Genomic DNA, 20,368 nt, shown 5'->3' on the forward strand with positions numbered 1-20,368 from the left:
GTTCAACTGGACCCTCAAGGGCATGATTATGGGTCTGGAAGAAACCATGAGGCGTAAGTGGGACGTCCTCTTACCATGCCTTCTCTTTGCTTACCCTTTGAGCTTCTCTATGGTCACCCAGTGAGAGGACCTCTGAGTTTGGTCAAGGAAGGCTGGGAGAAATCGCCCAGGAAACCTCCCCAGGATGTATATAGCTACATGCTGGCCTTCAGGAACCAGACTAGGCGATTCAGACAACTCGCTGAGGCGAATCTGGAAGCCAGCCAGGAGGAGATGAAGCGGTGGTACGACCAGAATGCCACTCTGGTTGAACTTCAGCCTGGTCAGAAAGTGTGGGTCATGGCCCCAGTGGAGCCCTGTGCGCTCCAGGATAAGTAGACCGGACCATTTGAGGTGGTGGAGCGCATAAGTCCTGTTACCTACCTGGTGGACTGGTGGTCTCACAGGAACCCCCTTGCGAGTCCTGCATGTCAACCGCCTGAAGTCCCACTTAGAGAGGTCCGAAGTGGGCATGCTCTTAGCGACAGATGCTGGAATGGAGGAGGAGACTGAGCCTCTTCCTGACCTCCTGTCTGCAATAGAGCAAGATGGGTCAGTGGATGGTGTAAACCTCTCTTCCACCCTGCCCCCTGAGTAACAGAATGACTGTCACCAGTTGGTAGGACAGTTTTCTGATCTGTTCTCCCTGATTCCCAGTGTCACTGATTGGTGCATCTATGATGTGGACACTGGAGACAGTCCTTCTGTTAAGCACAAAACTTACAGGGTAACTGACACAGTGAGAGCTTGCATCAAGGAGGAGGTCTCCAATATGCTTGCATTAGGGGTGATTGAGTCCTAGTGCCAGCCCAGCGGTCTTGGTCCCAAAGGCTGCCACACCGGGTGTCACGCTAGAACTGCGTTCTGTGTGGACTACCAGGACTCAATGCAGTCACCAGGACTGACGCGCACCCCAATATCCAGAGCTGATGAGCTCATCGATCGGTTAGGGGCTGTACGGTACCTCAGCACGTTTGACTTAACGTCTGGGTACTGGCAGATCGCCTTGATTGATGGGGCAAGAGAGAGGTCAGCATTATCCACACCAGATGGGCACTACCAGTTCCGGGTTATGCCTTTTGGGATAAAGAATGCCCCTGCCACCTTTCAGAGGTTGGTCAACCAGGTGTTGGCTGGAATGGAAGAGTTCAGTGCCGCCTACCTGGATGACATTGCAGTGTTCAGCGCCAGCTGGGAAGAACATCTGTGCCACCTCTGGGAAGTGTTGATGGCGCTGCGGAGAGCAGGCCTCATGATCAAGGCGAGTAAGTGCCAGATCGGGCAGGGTTCCAAGGTGTACTTGGGACACCAAGTTGGGAGAGGCCAGGTGGCGCCCCTACAGCCCAAGATTGAGACCATCCTGGCTTGGGAACGCGCCAAGACCCAGACAGAGGTGAGAGCCTTTTTAGGACTCACTGGGTATTGCAGGAGGTTTGTCAAGGGGTATGGCAGCATCTTTGCCCCTTGACAGAGCTGACTTCCAGGAAGCAGCCCAAGAGAGTGATTTGGACTGACACCTGTCAGAAGGCTTTTGATGCCCTGAAGACTGCCATGTGCACTGCGCCCGTGCTCCTGGCATCCAACTTCTCAAAAGAGTTTATCGTTCAAACAGACGCTTCAGAGCATGGTGTGGGGGCTGTTTTGTCACAGATGAATGAGGAGGGTCTAGACCAACCTGTAGCCGTCATCAGTAGGAGGTTACTTCCACGGGAACAGAGGTGGAGTGCGATTGAGCATGAGGCATTTGCTGTGGTCTGGGCACTGAAGAAGTTGAGACCATACCTGTTTGGGACTCACTTTCGGGTTCAGACAGACCACAGGCCCCTCAGATGGTTGATGCAGATGAGGGGTGAGAATCCAAAGCTGTTGAGGTGGTCCATTTCCCTACAGGGGATGGACTTCACGGTGGAACACCACCCTGGTACAGAACACGTCAATGCTGATGGTCAGTCCAGATTTTTCCGCCTTAGTGATGAGAACTCCCAGGAGGTAGGGTACTTCTCCCCACATTTCAGCTGGAGGGGACACATATTAGACCTCGCACCATTGGCGTGGGTCTCCCTTAAATTTGTTTGCTGTTGCCTCATATGTTTTGGCTGGTTTTAGATGCTTTGGGCACTGTGCCACTTCTAATCAGTGCCACAGTGCAAGTGCTCCCTATTGTAAATTGATGTATGGATTAGTGACTCCATGATTGGCTTATTTGGTTTACTTGTCAGACCCTAGTACAGTGCACTGCGTGTGCCCAGGGCTTGTAAATCAAATGCTGCTGGTGGGCTTGCAGCACTGGTTGTGCCACCCACCAAAGCAGCCTGTATAGTGTGTCTCACGCCTGCCATTGCAGAGCCTGTGTGCAGTCTGGTACTGCCATGTTGACTGGCCAAGTGCACCCATTTGTGCACCCACTTGCCAGTCCCTAAACCTTCCCTTCTCTTCATATCAGACACCCCTAAGGGAGGCCCAAGGGCAGGGTGCATTGGAAGTATAAGGTATGGCATGCTCTGATGTGTGTGGCAAGTCCTAATAGTGAATTACAGCTATTTTGGTTTTCACTATTGCAAGGCTACCTGTTCCCCATATGCCAGAATGGGCAGTTTGATTATAACACCTTATAATCCTAACTGACCCAGGGAACTAGGTAGAAATTCAAGTTTAGTATGCCTGAACTCAGAATGATAAAAATACATCTTTTAGTGAAGTTGGTTTTAACATTCTGTGTTTGAAAATACCACTTTTAGAAAGTAGGTATTTTCTTGCCTAACTATCCAAGCCTGCCTCTGTTAGGGTGTGTATTCCATGTCTGGAGTTTGAGTGACAGGGGCTGGGGGATTCCAGGAGACAGGGTGAGTCAGCACAGGGCTGAATAGAGCTATCTGCATATAGAGTGGTGGGACACCTGGGACCTGAATAGGGCTGTGCCTGCCTTCCACAATGCGTCCTGTGGTGCGTCTGATGTCCCTGGCCCACACTGTCAAAGGAAAGAAGGGGTCTTGTCAACAAAGTGCTCCAGGACTGACCAGAACTGGTTTGGACTGGGCAAAGGCCTCTCTGCCTTCCGAGAACAAAGAAAATATGAGTATAAATACTGGGGCCAGACCTCAAGACTTTAGATTACTTCTGAGAAACAAGAAGAACCTTTGGTGAGGAGAGGAACCAGATAGAGAGACTGCAGGGGGAGACTATCCCTATGGTGTGTGCTGTTTGAGGACTGGCCTGCAGTGGTTACCTGATTGCCAAAGAAAGGAGAAAAGACTTTGTGCTACTTTCAACTTGTAAGAAGATCTCCAAGGGCTTGAACTAGAGCTTGCCTCCTGCCTGAAGTCTCAGGGATACAAGACTTCAACAATCAGCTCCCCTGAGTTCCCTTGCTGGGAATCTGAAGTGTCTGCTGTTGAGCTGGGCCTTCTGAGAGACTGCGTGTCACTGGGAGTTGGAAGCGCGACTGAAGATGAAGAAGCGTGTCGCCGCCGCAACAGTTGTCGTTGCGATGCTGAGGAAGCGTGCAGCCGCTGTCGCCATCGCATCGCCGAAGCGCCCCACATCACTGGAGAAGAGTGGCGCCGTCGCAGCAGACGCCATTGCATCACCAGAGACGCGTGTCGCAGGGCCTTCGCGGCTCAAGAAGATTCACAGAGTCGCCGCACGGCCATTGGGCATGCACCCATCACCCCTTCATTGTTACAACATCAAGAAGACGCCATTTTTGTTCATTGCACCGGGTCGTCATCGCATCGCGGCGTTGCTAGTCGCATTGCCACAGAAGCGCAGTAAGAAATCAACGCATCACCTCCCCACAAAGTGAAGAACCGACGCATCACCTCCTCTCCGGTAAGGAACCGACGCATAACCATCCCCTACGCAGCAGTAGGGAACCGATGCATCACTTCCCCCGAGGCAAGGAACCGACGCATCACCGTTCTTGCGTGTAAGGAACCGACGCATCACCTTCCCTGCAACCCTTTTGTTTGTATAGCGTTACGCATCCAAAGGTACATTGAACGTAAAGTGTCGCATTTACCATCTAAAGAGAACTAAGCTATTTCTGCCATTTTAAAGTACAGTATTGTGGATTTTTGTTGTTTGTGGTCTTGTGTTAAGCCTATATAAAGATACTTATTTTTTTATAATACAACCTGTGTGGTGTCCATCTGTAGTGTTGTCACTGTATTACTGTATGTGTTCACAAATGCTTTACACACTGCCTCTGAGATAAGCCTGTCTGCTCGTGCCAAGCTACCAAGGGGGTGAGCAGGGGTTATTTTAGGCGTGTACCCCCTTACCCTGACTAGACGCAAGGGCCCTTATTTGGTCAAAGGTACCTACCTCTGCCAACTAGAGGCCCCCAAATCTAACACCCCCACTTGTAGGCTCAGCCTAACCCCACAAAGAGCGTACCCTATGTGCCTGTGCATTATAGGCCATTAACTGGTCTGGCCCTATTCTGAATTTCTCCACCATATCTTGAAATGAGCTCAGTTTTCCCCGCTCTTACATGTCCCCTACATGAAGGACTCCGCCCATCGGCCCATGCTGTCCTATCAAATTGCATGGTAACCTCCCTAAATTCCGGCAGCACCCACAGTGGCAACTGTGCAGCATATGGTCGTGGTCCGCACTTGGCTGAGCGTATCTGCCCCAACAAGCCTTGAAAATCCAGTGTTATCTGTTCATCCCTGGTAAGAGCCGCTGAGGCGAGAACAACCACTCAGAGACCCAGCCATGCCCAATTCCACCTTTTCTAGGCTATTCCCAGGGTCCTGTAGAGCTCCACCCACCGGGGCCTGTAGTGCTTCACTCACCAGGGTCCTGTAGAACTCCACTCACTAGAGTCCTGTAGAGTTTCACTCATCAGGGTCTTGCACTGATTTTGTCACTGGGATCCTACAGAGCTTTCCTTCTGCCAGAATCCTGAGGCGGTTCTCTCACAGGGTCCTGTAGAGCTTCTCTCACCGTGTCCCTGCAGCAATTTCCAGGTTCCTGCAGCGCTTCCACCCCACCAGCTTCCTGCAGCACTTCTCCCACCATCCTCCTGCAGCGCTTCCCTCTGGTTACATTCCTGCAGTGCTTCTCTCGACAGGCACCTGCAGAGCTTTACTCTCTTGAGGCTCCTGCGTAGCTTCACTCATCAGGGTGTTGTAGAGCTTTTGTCACTGGGATCCTATAGAGCTTCACACACCGGGGTCCTATGAAGCTTCTGTCACTAGGGTCCAGTAAAGCTTCACTCACCAGAGTCCTAAAGAGCTTCACTCATCAGGGTCTTGTAGTACGTTTGTCACTGGGGTCCTGTAGAGCTTCTGTTGCAGGATCCTATAGAGCTTCACCCACTGGGGCCCTTTAGAGCTTGTGTCACCAGGGTGAAGGTCTTATAAGACAGATTGGGGTTGATGTACTATAGTATAGGTTGATAGAGATACTCATGAAAAGCCAAGGGTAGAGGTATGATGGGATATGTTGCGATGGTTGGACTATAGAATATGTCATTGGAGGTACTGGTTTTACCCAGGGGCACAGGTACTATGGGATAGATTGGGGTAGATGTACAATAGTATTGGTTGTTAGAGGTACTGCGATATAAGCAGGGGAACAGGTACTATGGGATTAGTTTGGAAATTTGTTCTATAGTCTGTAGCATAGATTGGTAGAGATACTGGGATATTGGCAGGGGTAGATGTACTATGTGAAAGGATGGGGTAGATGCACTGTAGCACAGGTCAGTAGTGGTAATGGATACGGGCAGGGGTAGATGTACACAAATATAGGCAAGGGAAGAGGTAGTTTGGGATAGGTTGTGGTAGATGTACTATAGTATAGGTCGGTAAAGATACTTGAGTACAAGCAGGAGTAAAGTTACTAAGGAATAGGTTAGGATATATGTACTACAGTATAGGTTAGCAGTGGTATTTCAGTATACGAGTGGTAGAAGTACTTTGGTCCAGGGACATGCATTAGCTTGTAGGTACAAGGGCAGGTGCTAGGGTATAGTCACTGGGAGAGGAACTAAGGGTAAGGAAACTAGGGTGCAAGGAGTGGTCAAGATAATAGTGTATAAGCAGGGACAGAGGGACTAAGCTACAGCCAGGTTCTAGGCATACTAGAGTACAGAAATAGGTGGACTTAATAGGTTATAAGGAACGAGCAGGTGACAAAACCATAGAAAAGGAGCACTGGCAAAGCCAATAGGTCCGACTTGCATTTTGAGTACTATAAAAACTGCAAAAATGATTGTTTTCTGTATACAATGCATCCATGAGATAGCACATTTAATGTGTGATGTTTCAGTGACCTTTTGTGGTGTAAAACCATCCCTCGTGCATTGAAATGCTGGCACTATACAGCAAGACTGACTGATACATCAAACAGCCAATAGCAGAAGATAAGAGAGAACAATTTCTCTTGAAAAAGCCTAAGTCAAACCTTCCAAAACATGGCTCATGGAGAAGGGGCGTGAACCAACTGTGGCATGGGAAGAGGTACAAAAAGAAGAGAAAAGACATAACGCGGGTCCTTTAAAATGCATGTCACTACAACGCAGCCATTACATTGCATGTCATTACAACGCATACCATTACAACGCATAGTACCCCTACACTATCCTACACTTACCCTACTGTTGCACCCCCTGGAGTTAGAATAGTAATTTTTACCCCTACACTATCCAACACTTACCCTACTGTTACACCCCCCTGGAGTTAGAATAGTAACACTTAAGTGCAAAGTAATGGTATGCGTTGTAATGGTATGCGTTGTAAAGGTATAATGCGATGTAATGGAATGCGTTGTAAATGTAGTTTAAAAAAAATCGTTGTAATGGTATGCAATGTAAATGTATGCATTGTAAAGGATGTTGCTATTTAAAAACTGCGTTGTAAAGGTATGCATTGTAAATGTATGTGTTGTAACGTCATACATTCAACGCGGGTAGAAAGGGAGGTGGAAAAAGTGGTTCGGGTAAATTTTCTCCCTAAGAAGCGAAGAAACAAATCTGTGTCATCTAAGAAATAAAAGGATTGCAGGGAATTTTTTCTACATGATGGACATTTACCATGATGGATTCAACGTTTAATCATTTGAAACATTTGAAGATCAAATATGTGGAGAAAGGATTCGGTTAGGATTTTTTCATCTGTAAATACACGCAATCAGCCAACCAAAATAGCCCTATATACGCAGGCGCACATCTTAAACATCCCCACATTTGGTCAGGAGAGGAAGGGGTCAACTAGCCTGGACTGGCCTTACAGAACATAAAGCACTCCCCTGGCAGGCTGGTGGACATGAAGCTTGCTTATTGGTAATCTAACCCTGAGAAGAGCACTAAGGGAGTGATGCACAACGTTTATAGCCACATACTTGACTTTCTGCATCGGTGAAATAAGGCTCCGGGGAAATAGACTGTAGGAAAGTCTGAAATCCTGACATCGCCATAACTGCCTGCAAAATTTATGTTTTTTTATATCAGAAAGAGTTAGAAAATTGTGTCCTAGACTGAATCACCTGGCCCCATAAAAAAAATAATCTTGGGGGACAATTTCCCCAGACCCTTCTCAAAAGCATTGGACTTATACGCAGGGCCAATGGAATTATGCAGCGTGGAAGGGTCAAATTAGGTAGCATAGTTGAGTAAATTATGTGGCAAGAAAAGGCAAATTGTGTGGTGTAATGCAGCACATTTTGTGAAAGTATTGCTTATTTTGTCAGTTTTTACACTTGTTAACACTGAGCATTTGTTGCACGTAATTAGTACTAGCTTCACACTCAAATGTAGCAATAATCAATAGAAAGGTGCAGTCGCGTCCGGCATGACTCGCTGGTGGGGGGGCGGGGGTCATGTGGGAGATCGCGTGGGGGGTAATTAAAAATAATAATAAACGTACCTTCCCGGGTCGCGCGCCGTGTTAGCTCCTGGCCGGGTCCCGCGGAACAGGAAGCAGGCAGCCTTCCCTCCCCTCCCCTAAGCCAATCACAACGATGCAATGGCAGCGTTGTGATTGGTGGGGACGCCGACCAGCCAGGCGTCTACGGGGAGGCCATTTTCTCCATGTAAGCTGCATGTAGCCTACATAGAGAAAAGGGAGAGGGCGCATGACTGGTTTGGTCGGCCCCAGAGGGCCAACCAAACAGTCAGGGCCCGCAGCATTTGGCAAGCCACTCCTCCCCTGCCCTTGAGTGCACCCACCCATCCCCAACCAAACCCTTCTACTTTCTCGCAGTGCGAGAAGCAGAAACATAAAATGGTAGTTTTATAATTTTATGTTCCTGCTTCTCGCACTGCGAGAAAGCAGTGGGGCAACGCTCCTCCGCCCTAATGGAGGAGCCGCCCCTGGAAAGGAGATCAGTCAACCTTTGCAAAGCGCCTTCCACTGCACAGAAACAAGTTTCAATGCATTTTTAGTAACTTTTGAATCGTTTGAGCTAGAAACAAATTATTTTTTGTTAAAATCTTGAGGTTATGCAGCAAATGAAGAATGGTGTGGCAAATGCGGCAAATGTATAGTTACGTGAAAAACAAAGCATCCGTACAAATGCATAATTCCAGTGACCTCGATTATACACTGTAACTATTATCAAAATAGTTTTCTGAGTGGTCTCTCGCTCTCAGTCCAGCAGTGGGAACCGTTGTTAGTGGTGGTCTTTGAGAGTTTGCAGCAGAACATGACTACCTGCAGTTAGGCCGCTAGGTTTTTATTTCCCAGTGGTAAGGGACAATACAGTTTTCTCCAAAAAAACTAAAATTCAGGAGGGACTCGATTTCTAAAAAAGAAATCCAAAGCAATGTATCATAACTGGAACAGTCTAAAGTAAATAAATTGATATAAACTTGCGGCTCGAGAGAACAGGAAGAATACAACAAATGAAAGAAAAGGAGCGATAGTGTTCAAAATTGTGTTTTGAACAAAGTTTTACCCAACCTTTGCTACATGGAGTGTTCAGGAAAGTCTGGATTAGCCAGAGCCTAGGTAATTTCAGTGCAAAATTATCTAGGTATGAAAATCAGTAGAACCAAGTGGCACCAGGATGATGAGCCCATAACTAAAGTGAAACCGGTCCTGGGTTGCTTGTGATCCAGTCCAGAGAGAACCTGGCTTGGCAGATTGGGCTGGATTGTTCCCATTTGGAGCAGGGCCAAGACTGATTTGCATATGGCTGGATCCAAACTGAGGGGCATTGTGAGCAAAAGAATGATGGGTTTGAGTGCTACCCCGAGTTATTGCCAGTGGTTTGACTTTTTGTAAGCAGCCTGCCATTATCTTTTGTGAATTTCATAGACACATAAAATGCCTTATGCATTATAGAAGGAGTTTTGAAATATGCGTGGGTTTATATTGATTTTATAAGACATGGGATTCTGTAATCCCTGTGTAAACGCCAGTCTCTAATTTCCTTATCGGCGACTTGTGATGCACCCAGTCACCAATTATAAAGAAAAGACGTCAGAACTTGACTATTATAAGTTGGCAACAAATCTCTTATAGGTTTTTGATGTGTTTGATTTTGGGCTAGAGGTTTTATTTTCATTATTCATGTTTGCAAAAATGCTCACTCTCTCATATGAAAGAGCTACACACTAAGGTTTTAAGTGGTTTGAGGGAAAGATGATGGTGTGACCAAGTATTATATAGGATAAAGTACCCCCGGTTCACATGATCAGGATATTGCAAGCCCCCTCTGAGTTTCATAACCTTATAAAGTAACTTGACCTTCAGCCTTGTTCCTCTATATGGGTATGGAACTCCTTGGTGACTTGCAATATTCTTAATAAGTGCGGCATGGGGTACGTTATCCCTTAAATACCTGCGACAGAAGAGTAGTTATAGTATTTTCCATGTACCTTAGTAATTTAACCATCGTAATTAATAAGATTAAAAAAAACAGTACAACACACTTCTAAACCTGTGTTTGTTTACAGTGTTCAATGAATCAAATTCGTAAGATGGAAATTTTACATCGAAGGTCCATTTCCATTGTTACATCGTACAAGGCCACACATTCTTTCTCATGCAAACTAGGAAGAATTTATGAGGTAAATTTTAGGAACCTGAGGGGAATTCTTTTATAACCTTGAATAAAATTTGCCTCTGTCAAATTGTTATGAATTCAAATTGGATTCTTTAGCATGCATAGGTCTTGTTCATTTACACACATTTTATCCTGCGTACATTTTCCCGCGTTGAACCACACAAACTTTGAATCCTTCCTCAGCACGAGTAATGAGGCTGCTGCTACCCATATGTTCAAAGCTCTTTTTCTTCCAGAATCCTTTGCGAGCCTGGCTGGTACATCAAGGGCATGTCTTCAATACCGGCTCTGGCGCTTCTGCTATTCTCATATCTCAACAACAAAGCCAGAAATCAGTTCTAAGACAGCTCCAGCTCCTGTGACCTCAGGAGTCGAGAACAGGCTTCACAATCAAGGGGCTAATGATGAAGGGGAGTTTTGCTAAAATAAAACTGAGTATATGGTGCTCAAAATACAATAAGGAGAGCTGCTTAAAAACTGTCCGGATACATAACCGACAATAGCCACAGAGGTAATGACATGGAATGGATTTGCTATAGAAGGCATTGGAATATAATTAATAGGTATATGGGGACAACTATCTTTCCCTAAACTGTGCCTTTCCACTAGGCCTGGGCGGAGTTCTGGGTGGAGTGCGTTACTTCACACCGTTCTACCTGATTTTTAGTGCCGGGTGTTTGTCCCGCGCAGGAAATTCAACACGAACTGCACCATGTGCAGTGAAAGAGGGCGCTGCTTTTTTCCGCAGCTCAAGTAGATATTCTACTCGAGCTGCAGCTTCCACAATGCGAACAGATGATTTCTCAACTCGAACGATCATGACCATTTGCGACTGAGAAATCTCGCTGGGAGGTGGTCTAGCATTGGATTTTCCTCGCTCGCGCTCGCCAACTTAACTTGGCAAGCGCGAGCAAGGAAGAAACTCAGAGCGGACTTTTTCAGAACTCCGCATGCTCCACAGAGTGCGGAAAACTCCGCAAACGGAGCAGAGTTCACCGCCAAGGCCTATCTTCTACCTAACCCCTTGTTTCCTCACTAATTAACCATCCCTTAAGCTCCTAAAGCTGGTTTTATCCCCTTTCACTCCTCTGAGAATTTGTTGGCTCTCTCATGCCTAAATTTAGAATTAAAACTCTTGCAACATTCATGCCACATACACGTTCCTGAATTGTTTATTAAATCTTAATACCCTCACAGAAAGTATTGTCCATGCAATGAGATGAAATCTCACTGTACGAATGGGTCAAAGGCATGTTAAAATAGACCTTACCCTACTTGCTTTTTCAATTCACTTCCTTCGACAATCAGTACCTGCATATAGTCATCCTCCCATTTCCTCTGCTACTTAATTTCCCAGTGACATTCCACTTGCTTCAGATTCATTACTTTTCCATTAATTTGTTCATCATTCTCGAGAGCCTTTGCTCTTCCATCTCTGAGACCTCCCTCTCCTTTTTTAATTAACTTGAGTTTGTTTTCACTTTCCCCATTCTCATTATCTTCTCTTGCTCTACTCACTGACCCACACTTGGCTCCTCTTCCATCATCTTTCTTACCTTTCCCTTAGCCCTTTTTCTCCCCACTTTCCTCTACATTTTCTTTCAGATTCCCTGCCTTTCCCCTAGTCACATTCCTTCAGTCTCCTTACTCAACTGTAGTTATGTCTCCCTTTCAGTCAGTTCGGTTACTCACCCACAACCTCCTTCCACTAGCTCCAGTGTCATTGTCTTTCCACAGTCACTCAGACTACTTACTGTTCCTTGATCACCCTCACCTACTCTCAGCCTCTTCAAAATCTGCAGTCCCCTTCCTGTTACTGCAGTGTCCTCACAAATCCATAATCACCTTCCACTTCCGTCAGACTCCTCAGAAATCTGGAGTCATCTTCCTCTTCACTCAGACCCCTCACGCCTCATTCCTACACAGTAGTCATTTAATAATCCAATGCACCCTTTCTCTTCCCCAAGTCACCTCGCTACTCTGTTGCCACCTTCCTCTTCCCTCAGTCTCCTCACTAATCTTTAGTCATCACCTCTACCCTCTGTATTGTTACTAATCCGTGGTAACGTCACCGTACAAACCGTATCCACCTTCCTCTTCCCTTAAGCGGCTCATGATTCCACTCACACTCCAGTGGCGCAGCGAAACTTGAGGGGGGGCCCCCTGTAAAGTACATGGAGGGGCCGCCCTCTTGACTCTCTCAGGAGCGCTTAGGCCAGGTTACTGTGCTGGGGGGCACTCTGGAGCTTGGCCTTTGTTACACCACTGTCACCCTCCTCTTCCCTCAGAGCCCTCACAAACCCATGGTCACCTTGCTCTTAATCAGCCTCCTCATACATCTGTAGTCACCTTCCTCATCCATCGGTCTGATTACTAAACAATAGTCCCCTCCTGTTTCCTCAGTCTCGTCACAAGTCCGTAGCCACTTTTCTTAGTCTCTTCACTAATCACCAGTCATTTCCTCTTCCCTTACCATCCTCCCTAATCTGCGGTGCCCTTCGCCTTCCCTCAGACTCCTCGTGACTCTGTGGTCACCTTTTCATCCGCAGTAAATTAGTAGTCCCTGTCACCTTCCTTCACTATCCTTTATCAACAGTCATCTCCTAGTTGACTCAGATTCGTTACCATCCCATTGGCTCCTCGTAAGTACAGCCTTCAGCTCCGTATCATCGCATTACCTACTTTCTATCCACTCAGATTTCTTCCACTCTTGTGCACCTCATATTTCCAATCTCATTTTGCTTTCTCGGCTCCTTCAGCCGCAATTTCCAGGAAAGAGTTGAAGACTCGCCTCTTTAAAGAACACTACATCTCAATGCATGACCCATCCTCAAACCTGGTACCACCTCCTCTTAATCATCAACTTTATGCTTGTCTCTGACCATTTCCTGCTCTCCGCCGCCTCTTGGCTAGGTTAGTGATCCAGAAATACCATATACATACACACATACATACATACATCCACATTCCCTGTCCACAGACTACGCTTCTTGCTCATGCACACAGGTGAGGGCCACTCCAGCAGAAACCTCCCTAGCATGGTGGGTGGGTGCCCCTGAATGACCAGTTCCTACCTGTTACAGAGGGAAAGTAGATTCCAACGAGCAGTGTAAAGTAAGATGTCATGTCACTGAAGACATATGGCTGTTCCGGGTCGATGCCGTCACTTGTAGGCACTGAGGGCACTCCAAGCTTCTCCACAATCACGCCCTTGGATAAGTAATTCCCCCACAGGTTTTCTGAAACAGTAGAAGAAGAAAAATCAAAGGAGGCCCTCCATCGAATTGTGGTACCCTTCCTAAAGTGCACCTCGTTACACAATGCAAATTCTCAAACATCACTGTAACCCAAACTTGAGAATGCCATCCCAAACTGAGTAGAGGAGAGATCAATTCTTTGGAATGGTACACTTTCTCAAGCTTGGTACCTACCTGCCAGAATATCTTGTGCTTAATTCTGTTATTGTTGAAATGATACTCTCCGGCAAGCCCTGGTTTCTGTTGTCTCCATTCTTTATAATGATAAGCACATAGTGCCGCACTCTCACCCGGATCAAAGAGTGCCTGGCATGTGTACGCATCTCAGTCGCTAGGCCCATTCAGCTACCATCCCCACCCTCTTTTTGCAGTGGACACCTCATGCCACATTCTCATTGTCAAGAAGCCCACACCAACCCAGATGGTGGTTGTTAATCCCTCTGCTGCTCTCACTGTTTGGACTGAGTCATTCCTGCCCACCCCTGCCCACCTGGCTGGATGCACCAGGCTACTCTTTTACTGTTGAAGGGCTGACAGTTGCCAACATATGCCCACACGTAAGGAGTCAACCCATGTCTCCCTGTGTAGGTAGGCCTGTTCCTCCTCTCTCATACCCAGATGGCAGTGATAACCAAAGTGTCAGTCTCCCACTGTCAATAGGACAGTCCCTGCTTACATCGAAGTACATATCCCTGTGCAACTCCCTTTCACTCAGGGGCGTAGCTTCGGGGGTGGGGGGTGTTTGGGGTGTTACATCTCCCTAGTAAATGTATTTTCGGATAGTTGGGTACAGATGTTTTCAGTCTAGTATTGTGAGATGTCAGACGGATTTCACCAGGTATGTTTACATACACTCAGACAAAAATGCACACACTCTATTTTGAAAGTCCTCAAAATATTGGTTATTTTACAAAATATTGTGTTTTCTCTCTTAGTACTCCTACCAATCCGCATTCCTCGTCCTTTTCCATTGTCCCTTAGGCCCCTCTCATGCACCCTGCTTGTATAATGTGTTGAAATATTACATGCAAGCCTGATTGTTGGAAAATCTGAAGCTCACACCCCTCCAACCCTACTGACCAAGCTACGCTCCTGCTTTCACTGTTTAAGCAACCATATCTGACCATCCCTCCGAAGATGCCAGTAGGTTCCCATGTGCCCAGCGCTTTCATTAGGGACGATAACTCTGCTGCCCTTTTAACAATCAGTTGATCACCACCACTCACCGTTGATGAGCCCGCTGGCCACCCCGGGGATGCCTTGGATCTCAGTGATGTTGTTCCTCATGAAGTAGTCATCACATGTGGCATTCAGGAAGCGAGAGCTGCAGAAGAGCTCCCAGAGCTGGGTTGTCACCGTCTCATTTCCCTCCATGACCACCTTGGCACAAATGTCGAACCCTCGGCGAGACAGAGTCCGGTTACCCAAGATGCAGATCCTAGAGTGGGGGAAGAAAGAGTAGAATCAGAGTAAAGAGAAGAGAGAAAGGACATTGCAGATAGCTAAAAGAGGCGGAGTGGATGAGGGACCAGTGATAATGCTAAATACTTTACTATAAGCAGTCACCACCCACAAATAAGTACTTGGGGAAGCGGGGTGGGGGAGGGGAATCCCAGGTGCTTCTTTGTATGTAAAGCAATATTGTTAATCATAGTTCATAGGTGTCCATCGAAGTACCAGATCCATGTCAAATTTTCAAGAAAACCACTGAAAATGTACATGACTTACAGTTAAGTTCATTGTCTGAAACTTTATTGTCTGTGGACATCATGAATTTCTGGCAGGGATCTGGTCCTCCTGGGCCTGCTTTGGATTTTACTCATGTTGTAGTTTGGGGCTGCTAGCTCACCTTGGGGCTTTCTGGTGCTGCAAAAACAACTATCAACTACTTGATGGAACTTTTTCCTTAGACCGTATGAGGATGAAAAGTTGAGCCTGCCCGACCACTATCTTGACCAGTTAACCAGAAGTGTCACACATAATTCTATAGGAGGGGAATCAATCAAATGATCAATAGCATCATGAAAATATTTGCAATCCAGGTTCAAATTGGACACCAATGCCCAACACTAAGAGGCCACAGCTACAGAACATCCGGCGGCTTACCACATATAGGCCATGTTGGCATGTGACAAGAGCTTTCTCAATGAGGATATTACATGGATGCCCCAGAGAAGGTACATGTGGACTAAAGGGCTTGCAGGAATGGACCGGATTTGTCTGTAATTTTTAAGACAGGAAAACATGTGGTTGCCTGTAAAAATATTTCATAATATAGCTAGTCTGGGAAGAAAGACTAAAGATACATCCACTGTCGATTTGAATAAACTTTCATGGTGCTTTTTATTAACATATTCATATTTAATTGTTTGATAAGATAATAATATGTAGAAATTATTAAATTCTTTCTACTGTGCTTACAATACCTTTTTTATACTATGGTGCCGATTACGATCCGGTAAAAACCGGGTACGAACCGTCGGTCGGAGCGTATTCTCCGTCCGACTCGTACCCGGTTGTAAAACATTACAAACATGGAATTACGATTCGCACGGAAACACCATTTCCGTACGAATCGTAAAAAACACCGACCGACGAAAATATGCATACGTATGTGATCCGGGAATGCTGCGACGTGACGTCGGGACGCTTCCAGGCAGCGTTTCACGACCCAGGAAGTACGAATCGAACCGACAGCAGTCCGGACGGCAATATTTTTACGGCACCCAAAAAGTGCCGGAAATGCGAAGTACGGCGCGAAACGACCAGAGTAGGTGGCCCGGTAAGCGCCGTACCCCCCAGCCCCCGCATGTACGCGCCGAACCCCACCCGTGTATGTACACCCGTGTACGTGTCGAACCCCCCCGTGTATGTACACCCGAGTACGTGTCGAACTGTACGTATCGAACCCCCCGTGTATGTACACCCGTGTACGTGTCGAACCCCCCCGTGTATGTACACCCGAGTACGTGTCGAACTGTACGTGTCGAACCCCCCCGTGTATGTACACCCGTGTACGTTCGAGTCGTACCCCCACCCGTGTATGTACGGTGCGTTCCCTACGCGCTGGGGGTACGCACCGTACATACACGGGTGGGGGTACGACTCGAACGTACACGGGTGTACATACACGGGGGGGGGTTCGACACGTACAGTTCGACACGTACTCGGGTGTACATACACGGGGGGTTCGACACGTACAGTTCGACACGTACTCGGGTGTACATACACGGGGGGGTTTGAACGTACACGGGTGTACATACACAGGGGGGTTCGAACGTACACTGGTGTACATACACGGGGGTTCGACACGTACAGTTTGACACGTACTCGGGTGTACATACACGGGTGGGGTACGGCGCGTACATGCGGGGGCTGGGGGGGTACGGCGCGTACATGCGGGGGCTGGAGGGGGGTACGGCGCGTACATGCGGGGGCTGGGGGGGTACGGTGCGTACATGCGGGGGCTGGGGGGGTACGGCACGTACATGCGGGGGCTGGAGGGGGGTACGGCGCATACATGCGGGGGCTGGGGGGGGTACGGCGCGTACAAGCGGGGGCTGGGGGGGTACGGCGCGTACATGCGGGGGCTGGGGGGGGTACGGCGCGTACATGCGGGGGCTGGGGGGGGTACGGGGCGTACCGGGCACCTGTTTGGACGTCTCCATGGTTGCTATAGGAGTTCGGTGCGGACGGTCTTTTAACCATACGGTTGTAAAATCGGACGCCCAGGACGGATCGTACCTGCACGGTCGGACTTCGCTTTTCACGTTTGTACGGTAAATCGTCCGAGGACGTGTCGGACACTTTTTCCGACCCGAGGACGTGTGGGGAATAATTCCCAATGCGATTCGTATGGACTTTTTCCCATGCGAATCGTACTTGCCAGTTTGTACGGCACTTGTACGATTCGTACGGTAAAAAGACCGGATACGAGTCGTACGGGAATTTTTTTTACCGGATCGTAATCGGCACCTATATGTGATTGTGATACACATCTTGACACATAAACAATTTAAATCGTTTTGGCTTAATATATTAATATACTTCTTTTCTGTACTCCCTACCTCTGTCTCGTCTCCCCTGTATGTTCTATTTACATCTGCTAAAGCGTTTTTGCATTCTAACTTATTTGTTTAATATAATTGGATATACAATGTTATGATTGTATTCACTGGTTCTTAACTGTACTCTATTTATGATTATACATCATACAATGTAATCATTATATATGCCGTATTTATTTCTGGGAAACATCTCAATAAAACTTTTAAAACTAAAAAAGAATGGACCAGCTCTATGCCAAATACCAGAATGTTTTAAGTGGTGGCCATCTTTGTCCACGACGTCTGTATCTGTGCTAAACTTTCAGGATATCCACATAAAATAAATGTACATAAAACACACGTAAATAGAACTTATTTGTTTACGTAGTCAATGGTAGACCCGTAAGTTAAGCAGGGATTCGGTCTTACCGGTTCTATTACTGTGCGGCACTTTTAATATGGGAAAAAGTGATGTAAGGGTAGCGCTAGGGGCTTGTAAATAACCCCCTCTGAGTTTCAGAAAATGGGGTCGTTCAGAGTTCCATTTCAACCACAGAATGCCATTATTAAACTTTTGCCTGAAGCCACCATTGGTAGAATGGTTTAAATGAAGCCTCCAATCAGGGCTCTGTCGTCAGTGTCACCGTTAAGGGACGATTGAGTAAAATTTTCTCTCCAATGAGCAAACTGTGATTCTGTACAAATGCTGTGCTTCATTTGTAAAAAAAAAAACATCACTTTGGTGGCCCAAGGTTTTTCTTAGGATCTGGCCATATATGTTAGGGTTGCCAAATACGAAGACTTCCTAGTTTAGTTCCACCTTTTGCCTCTTCTTCCACAGCTTTGCACATCCTGTCTCTTTATCTCACACATATGTCCAAAATCTACAGAAAGCCTAGTAAGTCTATTTTCTATGATTTAGTGATGTCATCAAAAGGTTCTAATTCAATCATAGGATATGCAAACCATCTGAGAAGAGTTGAAAATATGTGTTTGGCCACTGTTTTTAGGCTTCCCATAGTGTGCACTAAGTATTTCCCAGTCAAATGAGTACTCTTTGTGGCCCTGAGCAGCGATGCAGCTGTGCACAGGACACCGTGTAGGCAATGCCACTAGGCCTCACCTTTTGGCGATCAATACACACCTGTAGTCTTTGCCAATGCTTTTTTGCCTATGCTGTTCAGCATCGTCAAAAAGAGAGGAAAGAAAATAGTGATGCTGTGTAAATAAAAGAAAAAAGTGCAATGAGGTGTATGCGCACATGTAGCTGCATGAGTCAAAAAGCTATGATGGCCCACTGTGATGACATATACGCATTAATGCACCAACACTAATAACACCACTGAATTTTTTTTATTTACCCTGCCAGGATGGCAGACCCCAATCTTGGAGCATTGAAATAGAAACAACAACTTAGATGTGTTCAAAGTGCATGTCGAAGAAGGAGCTGCCAGGCTGCAAATTGCAGCTTCCAGGCTCTCCCCCAAAACATTTTGAACAAACAATCTTTAAAAGAACCTGAAGATTGTGGGGTAGGTGTTGGAGAGCAATGGAGAAGTGGGTGGGAGAATTAAATGCAGGTGTGGGAACAAGGGGAAGGGAGGGAAAAGGGCTGGGGGAGCAATAGAGGAGCTTGAGGCATGGACAGAGGAAAGAGTTTTTTTTCTTAAAGTAAAAAAAAAAGCCAGGAGGGAGAGATGGGGAAGCAATGAATAAGAGGGCAAATGGATGAAGAAGCAACACAGAACGCGAATGAGTAGCTGAGACGGAAAGCAGCAAACGATGGAAAGCGCAAAGAACGGATCTCTGACAAAATTTCGAAGGTCAGAATTTCAACCTACAAAAATATCGCAACAAAAATATCGATGTCAAGAAAATCGACATCCTATCTACAACATGGTAAGTACAAAAATATCGAAAATAAAATATCGATGTCAAAAATATCGTTTTTAAAAATATCGTTTTTTTTTTGGTTACAACAAATATGTAAAAAAAAATAATAATACTTATAAATAAAATAAACATAATTAAATATATTTCACAATGTTAAACATTAATAATTAATAAATATAATTTAATAAAAAATTAATTAAACATATACATATAGGTGCCAATTCCGATCCGGTAAAAACCGGGTACGAACCGTCGGACGGAGCCTTTTCTCCGTCCGACTCGTACCCGGTGCGAAATCCATCCGAAAATGCAAGTACGATTCATACGGAAACACCATTTCCGTACGAATCGAACAAAACACCGACCGAACAGAAACTAAACACAATTCCGATCCTGAAAGGAGCCGACGTGACGTCGGTACGCATCCAGCCTACGTTTCACGAACCAGGAAGTACGATTCGAACCGACGTCATCCCGCACGGAAAATATTTACCGGCTGCCAAAAACTGCCGGGAAATCAGGACGACACACGCAAGGAGCAGCTGGACGCGACGAACAGACATGGACCCGAACCTACGTGCCATCCCTGCCCTCCTAGCAGTCCACCTGGCGTACAGGAACCGACGCAGACGCCGCAGAAGGTCAGCACAACAACCAGGGGCAAAGGGGGGGGCAGGGGCAGGACACACAACACCAACACATGGTACCAAATCACACATGGCCTGGACATACCTGACCATCAGGGCCTGGTCACTTCCAGGGGGTGGGGGCGAGGCCAGCAACGCAAGCGTCCGCCACAACGGAAGTGGATGGTCACGCGAACCGGTACGTACCCTACCCAGGCCGCAAGAGCGTGGGTACGGAACGTACCACGCGTCCCCCTACGTCACTCCAACAATAGCGGTACGGCCCGTACCCACGTCATAAAGGCCTTGGTACAGCTCGTACCAGCATTGCTGGGGTCATGTAGGGGTACGCGTGGTACGACCCGTAGCCACGCCCCCAAGGCCTGTGTACGGTGCGGACCCCACGGCCCCGCAACAATGGTGGGACGCACCGTACCCACCCACCAAAGGCATGGGTACGGCCCGTACCCAGGCACGCAGAGCGTGGGCA

The 20,368-nt window shown here is 47.0% G+C and overlaps 1 protein-coding gene across 3 annotated transcripts in view; it reads right to left on the bottom strand.

The window, feature by feature from the left end:
* The window catches only part of SLC12A5 (solute carrier family 12 member 5), a 1,098,594-nt gene that overhangs the window by 214,911 nt on the left and 863,315 nt on the right, over positions 1–20,368 (bottom strand). For all 3 annotated transcript variants that reach the window (XM_085619360.1, XM_085619359.1, XM_085619361.1), the window contains exons 8-9: positions 14,540–14,751; positions 13,131–13,295 (exon numbers count right to left, since the gene is read on the bottom strand). In XM_085619360.1, coding sequence (XP_085475486.1) covers positions 13,131–13,295; positions 14,540–14,751 — 377 coding nt within the window. The remainder of the gene's footprint in view (positions 1–13,130; positions 13,296–14,539; positions 14,752–20,368) is intronic.

The sequence above is a fragment of the Triturus cristatus genome, chromosome 7, assembly GCF_964204655.1.
Source record: "Triturus cristatus chromosome 7, aTriCri1.1, whole genome shotgun sequence".
NCBI classification, from domain to species: Eukaryota; Metazoa; Chordata; class Amphibia; order Caudata; family Salamandridae; genus Triturus; species Triturus cristatus.